The sequence below is a fragment of the Salmo salar genome, chromosome ssa05 (genome assembly GCF_905237065.1).
Source record: "Salmo salar chromosome ssa05, Ssal_v3.1, whole genome shotgun sequence".
Taxonomy (NCBI): Eukaryota; Metazoa; Chordata; class Actinopteri; order Salmoniformes; family Salmonidae; genus Salmo; species Salmo salar.
Genome location: NC_059446.1, coordinates 29,502,824 through 29,510,926, shown reverse-complemented (window position 1 = coordinate 29,510,926; position 8,103 = coordinate 29,502,824). Strand labels below are relative to the sequence as shown.

At 39.4% G+C, this 8,103-nt stretch overlaps 1 protein-coding gene across 2 annotated transcripts; it reads left to right on the top strand.

Moving 5' to 3' along the window:
* Positions 1-5,146: 5,146 nt before the first annotated feature.
* LOC106604583 (leukocyte cell-derived chemotaxin-2) lies at positions 5,147-7,775 on the top strand. 2 transcript variants are annotated; one of them, XM_014199364.2, is made up of 4 exons: positions 5,147-5,422; positions 6,744-6,855; positions 7,136-7,287; positions 7,571-7,775. In XM_014199364.2, exons 1-4 carry the CDS (start codon positions 5,254-5,256, stop codon positions 7,735-7,737), a joined length of 600 nt encoding a protein of 199 aa, XP_014054839.2. In that variant the 5' UTR covers positions 5,147-5,253; the 3' UTR covers positions 7,738-7,775. The 2 variants fall into 2 exon arrangements, with proteins under 2 accessions (XP_014054839.2, XP_014054841.2); XM_014199366.2 differs by having other exon boundaries at positions 5,232-5,422; positions 6,756-6,855.
* The last annotated feature ends 328 nt before the right edge of the window (positions 7,776-8,103 follow it).

Below are 8,103 nucleotides of genomic sequence, written 5' to 3'. Positions count from 1 at the left end.
AAAATCTGAAATACTGTAGGTTCATGTTCGAGAATAAGTGGGTTAGACATATGCTGCCTTTGCAACGTACCAAGTTCTCTTCCTATATGTGGTTAGTGAGGCTAGTCTTTGATTGAGCGTTACCAAAACAGAAGCGGAGAAGGTTAGCTATATATTAGAAAATAAATGCTAATACTTATACATTTTATTCAGTAATGAAATTAGCATAGATTTTAGTGTGTTTACATGCAAGTACAGTATGTTATTATGGGGTATTGTGTGTAGATTGATGAGGATTTTTTATTTATTTAATCCATTTAGAATCCAAGGCTGCAACATAACAACATTTTGAAAAAGTCAAGGGGTCTGAATACTTTCCGAATGCACTGTACATACCTATATGTTTGTGAGTGTACCTCTATGTTTGCATGTGTATGAATGCGTGTGTACTGTATGTGTGTAACTGTGTGCATACATGCCTGTGTGCATGTGTAGAGCTATTAGGATGCAAACAGTCACACACATAACATAGTCCAATCAATGGACTCTTTGCATGTTAACAGGGTTAGCCTTGGCAAACCCATAGCAGACACTACCAGCCTCATAGTGGGCTGACAAAACAGAGGCTAAATGACCTGTGAGGCTAATGGCTTCTTCCTCTAATGGTCTGGAATGCCTAAGCCTTAGCATCGGCATTAAAACACAGATAATTAGGTTTAGGAATTCACAGCATCCCCAGATTAATTCTCGAACGTCGTTTATATTGATTCTCCAAAGAGGCTCTCAAAGGTAATTTATTTTCTTCAGAACATTATTTTAAACGTTGGGAAAATAGGGTTTGAATACCGTCAGGAAGGCCTGAGGCTGACCACAGTAACCTGAATTATGTTCAGATGTGATGAAATATGCTAAGGTGGTAGATAGTCTAGCGGTTAAATGCATTTGGCCAGTAACCGAAAAGTTGCTGGTTTGAAAAATCTGTCAATGTGCCCTTGAGCAAGGCACTTAACCCGAATTGCTCCTGTAAGTCGTTCAGGATATATATATATATATATTTGAAATGTAGGTATCAGATATACCCAAGAAAGCATTTGCATGTCGTTTGAGGTTGGCAGTGAGACTCAAAATACAATTCAAGAGACGTGAACAAAAGGAAAGTGGTAAGACAAATATAACGTTTAAATGGAAGTGGGGTCTTCATCTCAACTTCTTTGTCACCATATCATTAACACTGGCCTTTGTCCAAGTATTTGTGCTATATAAGATATATAATATAATGTGGGTACAATACTGGTGATGATTTGATGAATGGTAACAAGGTATCCGGCCCTAGATATCTGGCCGGCCGGCTGTACGGACCAAGCTATCTGGCCAAAGCTAGATCCGGCCGTTCGGCCAGATACCTACATCCAGATAGCTAAGTCCGGCTGGCCGTCCAGACAGTTAGGTCCGGTTGGCCAGCCAGCCAGCCAAACAGCTTAGTTGGTTTGATTGCAGTTCAAATACTGTTTGTAGCTAAGTGGTTAAACAGAAGGTAAGTGGTACAGAGGAAGGATCTTAATTTTCTGGTAAGTTTCCTACACCACAGGAAATGCAGATAAGCTTTGCCATTTATATAAATTCACTGAAAACCTGCACTAACACATGGTTATATTAACACTATTGCACTTTTCATGTAGCCTACCTTTGTCAAGCTAATAGCCTAACCACCGATCAAGCAACATTATGGACTAAATGTTCAAATCCTGTTGCCGCAGGATTATTTTGCTACGGCATTACTGGTCAAATTAAGATTCAACACTTGTATGACGCACAGACATGCCAGTAACAAAAGTGGTGTAGCCTGACATCTAGTGGAGAAGTTGAGATTCAGCACATTGAGATCATATTCAGCGGCCTCTGTACAGCCCACATCTGCGCTCACTCCTATTGACATGAAGTGCCTCCAAAAGCTAATGTTCAACTTAAGATCAGATACCCTTTGTACTTTCCTATGTTATTATTGTGATTACTATGTTATGGATGATAACATTGGTATTGATGCATTCACTGCAAAAGGAAGATAAACTGTAACCTATGTAACCTATGTAAAGCGACAAGAAAAAACTCAAGCATGTGACATGTAGTCTCACTGTGACTATCTGCTAATGCATTGGGACGTACCTGTCATTTTGACCTATTGCAGCTTTTGCAGGTGAGTACTCATGTTTTGCTCTGTTTGATTGCACAATGACTGACGGTGAGAGAATACCAGGAGTATATATTCTGAGGTCACAGGCACAGACGATTTGTCTAAAGTTAAGCACATACATGTAACACAATAAAAGCCTGACAAAGTAAAACATTTCAACTACAGTGCATTTGGAAAGTATTCAGATGCCTTGACTTTTCCGACATTTAGTTATGTTACAGCCTTATTCTAAAATGAATTAAATCGTTTTATTTTCTCATCTCAACACAATACCCCATAATGACAAAGGAAAAACAGGTTTTTAGGCATTTTTACAAATGTCTAAAAAATGTAAAATGTAAATATCACATTCAGACTCTTTGCTATGAGACTCGAAATTGAGCACAGGTGCACCCTGTTTCCATTGATAACCCTTGATGTTTCTACAACTTGATTGGAGTCCACCTGTTGTAAATGAAATTGATTGGACATGATATGGAAAGGCACACACCTGTCTACATAAGGTCCCACAGTTGTCAGTGCATGTCAGAGCAAAAACCAAGCCATGAGGTCGAATTAATTGTCCGTAGAGCTCCAAGACAGGATTGTGTCGAGGCACAGATCTGGGGAAGGGTATTGAAAAATATCTGCAGCATTGAAGGTCCCCAAGAACACAATGGCCTCCATCTTTCTTAAATGGAAGAAGTTTGGAACCACCAAGACTCTTCCTAGAGCTGGCCGCCCGGCCAAACTGAGCAATCGGGGGAGAAGGAACTTGGTCAGGGAGGTGACCAAGAACCCGATGGTCACTCTGATATACAGTTGGAGTCGGAAGTTTACATACACCTTAGCCAAATACATTTAGACTCCGTTTTTCACAATTCCTGACATTTAATTCTAGTAAAAATTCCCTGTCTTAGGTCAGTTAGGATCACAACTTTATTTCGAGAATGTGAAATGTCAGAATAATAGTTGAGTGATTTATTTCAGCTTTTATTTCTTTCATCACATTCCCAGTGGGTCAGAAGTTTACATACACACAATTAGTATTTGGTAGCATTGCCTTTAAATTGTTTAACTTTGGTCAAACCTTTCAGGTAGCTTTCCACAAGCTTTCCACAATAAGTTGGGTGAATCTTGGCCCATTCCTCCTGACAGAGCTGGTGTAACTGAGTCAGCTTTGTAGGCCTCTTTTCTCACAAATGCTTTTTCAGTTCTTCCCACAAATTTTCTATAGGATTGAGGTCAGGGCTTTGTGATGGCCACTCCAATACCTTGACTTTGTTGTCCTTATCAGACCAGAGGACATTTCTCCAAAAAGTACAATCTTTGTCCCCATGTGCAGTTGCAAACCGTAGTCTGGCTTTTTTATGGCGGTTTTGGAGCAGTGGCTTCTTCCTTGCTGAGCGGCCTTTCAGGTTATGTCGACATAGGACTCGTTTTACTATGGATATAGATACTTTTGTACCTGTTTCCTCCAGCATCTTCACAATGTCCTTTGCTGTTGTTCTGGGATTGATTTGCACTTTTTGCACCAAAGTACATTCATCTCTAGGAGACAGAACGCGTCTCCTTCCTGAGCGGTATGACGGCTGCGGGGTCCCATGGTGTTTATACTTGCGTACTATTGTTTGTAGAGATGAAGGTGGTACCTTCAGGTTTTTGGAAATTTCTCCCAAGGATGAACCAGAGGTCTTGGCTGATTTCTTTTGATTTTCCCATGATGTCAAGCACAGAGTTTGAAGGTAGGCCTTGAAATACATCCACAGGTACACCTCCAATTTACTCAAATGATGTCAATTAGCCTATCAGAAGCTTCTAAAGCCATGACATCATTTTCTGGAATTTTCCAAGCTGTTCAAAGTCACAGTCAACTTAGTGTATGTAAACTTCTGACCCACTGGAATTGTGATACAGTGAATTATAAGTGAAATAATCTGTCTGTAAACAATTGTTGGAAGAATTACTTGTGTCATGTACGAAGTAGATGTCCTAATCGACTTGCCAAAACTATAGTTTGATAACAAGAAATTTGTGGAGTGGTTGAAAAACAAGTTTTATTGAGTCCAACCTATTTTTATGTAAACTTCCGACTTCAACTGTAGATAATAGAACGAAAATGAAATAACATTTTAAGAGATTGACTTTTAGTTTATAAATACTTTGGTACAATGACACACTTAGCTAGCTGCCCACCTCGTTCCTTTCTGTTAGCATGTGCACGTAGTAAGTACACTTTCATACTTTCGATATAGTGGTCTTTTCAGATTCCACAATCATTCTTTAGTTGTGGACACTACATCACTTCACTCACGCTCTTGTTCTGGGTCCTCATCTTTAAGTCACCTTGATTTTTCACCTGTGTGTTTTAATCAGTTTCTTTATGAAAATATTTTGCGAAATCCCTGACAGTAGCTACAGCAAGGGGCTATAGCAGCACACAAGTAGACTACAAATGCATGCTGGGCCAGGCATGCCATGAGCTCCTGAAGTGAGCACTGCTTAATAAGGATTGCACGCTTTTTTCAATTTCCATCTAAAATGACCCAAATCTAACTGCCTGTAGCTCAGGACCTGAAGCAAGGATATGCATATTCTTGATACCATTTGAAAGAAAACACTTTGAAGTTTGTGGAAATATGAAATTAATTTAGGAGAATAACACATTAGATCTGATAAAAGATAATACAAACAAAAAATGCTTTCCACATTTTATTTCCATCATCTATGAAATGTAAGAGAAAGGCCATACATTCAGATAGGAGTGTAGGTGTAATTTCGATTTTGGCCACCAGATGAAAATTGGAGCGGGTGCGAAGTCTGAAGCTCCAGCATTTGGGAAAAATGCCCCAGTCAAATTGGGCACGCTCCACTCCTCCCTCCACTCAACTCACATACTCTGTTCTGAACTAACCCTGTTAGCCAAGTAACAGGTAAGGTAACAGTTCAGGTTAATGTCACCATTTGTTTACCCTGCTGTCCACCATTTTGTTCTACCAATTGAGAACACCAAATATTTTTTTCTGGATTTCACAAATTAAACAAAGAATTTCCAAATCCTGGGTTTTCCAATCTGTGGCAATTGTTTGAAACAAGGGTGTGTAATGTGGGAAAGTTCTCACTATGAGGTACTTAAAGCACAGACCTTGTGCAGTCAGAAAAATAGACTGAAGCTGAGCAAGACCTTCTTGCAGAGTTTTTCCTTGAGCGAAAGCATCCTCTCAGGCTTCAACATGAAGACAGCTATTCTTCTGCTTACTGTAGTCCTTATGGGTAAGACTATTTGATCAATCCATTGCGATATCTATCACGTTGTCATATAGATTAAATATATCAAATCAAGTAGCTGGTCAACTCACACATGCGATTTGGTTCTGGGTGCTGTTAGTGTTCAATATTATTTTGGCAGTTTTTATCTCAATATCAAATAATTTCTGGGTAATAATTAAGTGCCTTACTGTGATTGTTTTCAATTAAAATGGTAAAAAAAAGCACTTCTTAGCCAAATGCAATTTCTCAGGCAAGCATTTTGCTAGGACTGTCTGGGAGTAATCTGAGAGAGGGGCTTAATTGGAGGAGCTTAATGGACGGAATGTGTAACCTGAAAACAAGCTGTTAATGGCAGAGAGGGAAAACTCTTTATTATTGGTCTATTAACTTATCCAAAAATGTATTTAAAATGTACTTTATTTAGCCCTCTCTTGTCATCAGTCTTTAGGTGTTATTGGTTTTTCTCTCACGTTCAGTATGCGTCCCATGTTTGGTCTTTATTATCTGTTCAGTACTAAAACTCACCTTCTGTACCTGCTTTCTGACTCCCAGGGTATACATTAAAGGAAATATACACTACCATTTAAATACAATATACACTACCGCCTCCCACTCCTCTTTCTATTCTGGTCAGTGCTCTGCCTAAGGAAGCGAGCACGCGCCCCCTCTTCACTGATGACGTTGACTGGTGTTATCCGGGTACTATTTAATGAAGCTGCCAGTTGAGGACTTGTGAGGCATCTGTTTCTCAAACTTTCTCCTCTTTCTGTTCTGGTTAGAGACAGTTTGCGCTGTTCTCTGAAGGGAGTAGTACACAGCGTCGTACGAGATCTTCAGTTTCTTGGCAATTTCTCGCATGGAATAGCCTTCATTTCTCAGAACAGGAATAGACCAACGAGTTTCAGAAGAAAGGTCTTTGTTCTGGCCATTTTGAACCTATAATCGAACCCACAAATGCTGATGCTCCAGATACTCAAGTAGTCTAAAGAAGGCCATTTTTATTGCTTCTTTAATCAGAACAACAGTTTCAGCTGTGCTAACATAATTGCAAAAGGGTTTTCTAATGATCAATTATCCTTTGAAAATTATAAACTTGGATTAGCTAACACAATATGCCATTGGAACCGTTTCCAGCTACAACATTTTTTTATTCTAAGTCACCCCAAACTTTTGAATGGTAGTGTATATAAAACACAGGAAATCACCTTTTTGACAGCACTGCCCCTTTAATATAAATGCTCTTTAGTTAGTTTAGTGGAAAAGAATATCAGCATAAAAGGGTTTCCTCCTCAGTCAACATATCAGTTGTCCATTTAATCTCTAGCTGTGTTGCCAGAGTGTGAGATGGCCAAGTTTGGTCAGCTGTGTAGCGGAAATTCCAGTAACAGGAGGAGGACAGGGGACAACTGGGGACAAGGACAGTACGGAGCAAGCAGGTATGGCAAGTTAATGTATCAGTTTGGTTTCGCTTTATTTGACTGTCCACAATTTACATCATAATTTAGTTGGTAAGATGGTAACCACATAGTAATTATTTCTAAGAAGCCATTATTACAATATTAATAATATCAATTTGATCTGAGACCCCTGCTCTGACTGTACACAGTACAATACTCACAAAACAACAAGTGAAAACATACCATAATGGTCTGATTGAGAGACTGTGAATGCTTTGTGAATCCTTCTGCATTAACCCCTTCCAATCACTATGTCCAGAACAGACCATGTGCATAAGGGCATTGACATCGTGTGTAACGACGGGGCCACAGTGTACGCTCCATTTGACGTGAAACTCAACGGCAAAGTGACAGTGTACACAAACCCAAAGAAAGCAGCCATCAACGATGGGATCAACCTCAGTGGGGAAGGTCAGTGTCTACCCTGAATCATTTCTTTTAATACCCTGGAAGGAGATCAATAGTCTATCCTGAATTATTTGTTTTAATACCTTGGAAGGAGATCAATAGTACAGTAAATGCTATGCCTATTTTAATAATGCATCCCAATGTAATGACTACTGTTTCACTGAGGTACAGTACATACCGGCAACTAATGCGTCATGGCAGAATGAAATGGAAGAATATATGGCAAATTAATTGATTGACTGGTTGAATGATTGATTGACTCACACTGTGATTGTCTGTCTTGCAGGTCTGTGCTTTAAGCTGTTCTACGTGAAGCCTGACAGTTACTCTGGGGTGGTGAAGAAGGGCCAGAGGATTGGGACCCTGCTCCCCATGCAGAGTGTCTACCCAGGGATCACTTCTCACGTCCACGTCCAGATGTGTGACAAGTCCGACCCCACCAAGTACTTCTGATTGATTGGTTAAATAAATCATCTAAATTATCACAATGATAGGCCTTACTGTGTGAAAACAATTATTTATCCTTTTTTGTTATTGTATGAAATACATAAATGTTGTAAACTTCTGAAATGAAATGTTACATTCATTCTGTATTGGAGTATAAACATAGCTTAAAGGGATAGTCCACCCGTCATGAATTGATCATATTCTGACCTCCTACCTTTGTGATACTCCCACAACAAACAATGTGTTGAAGTTTCAAAGAGCTCAACATGACATTTATCATTGATATGGGTTACTGGTTATACACTCCTATTCACTTCCTTGTTTATCTACATGAACACATATCAGATGTCTTATGATTGATACAAGGATATC

What these genes read in the sequence shown, in the direction of transcription:
- LOC106604583 (XM_014199364.2), top strand. Translation starts at nt 5,254, where the DNA reads ATGTGGGAAAGTTCTCACTATGAGGTACTTAAAGCACAGACCTTGTGC. An exon ending in GCTTACTGTAGTCCTTATGG is followed by an intron (nt 5,423 to 6,743) that starts GTAAGACTATTT and finishes TTTAATCTCTAG; the next exon opens with CTGTGTTGCCAGAGTGTGAG. An exon ending in GGACAGTACGGAGCAAGCAG is followed by an intron (nt 6,856 to 7,135) that starts GTATGGCAAGTT and finishes CACTATGTCCAG; the next exon opens with AACAGACCATGTGCATAAGG.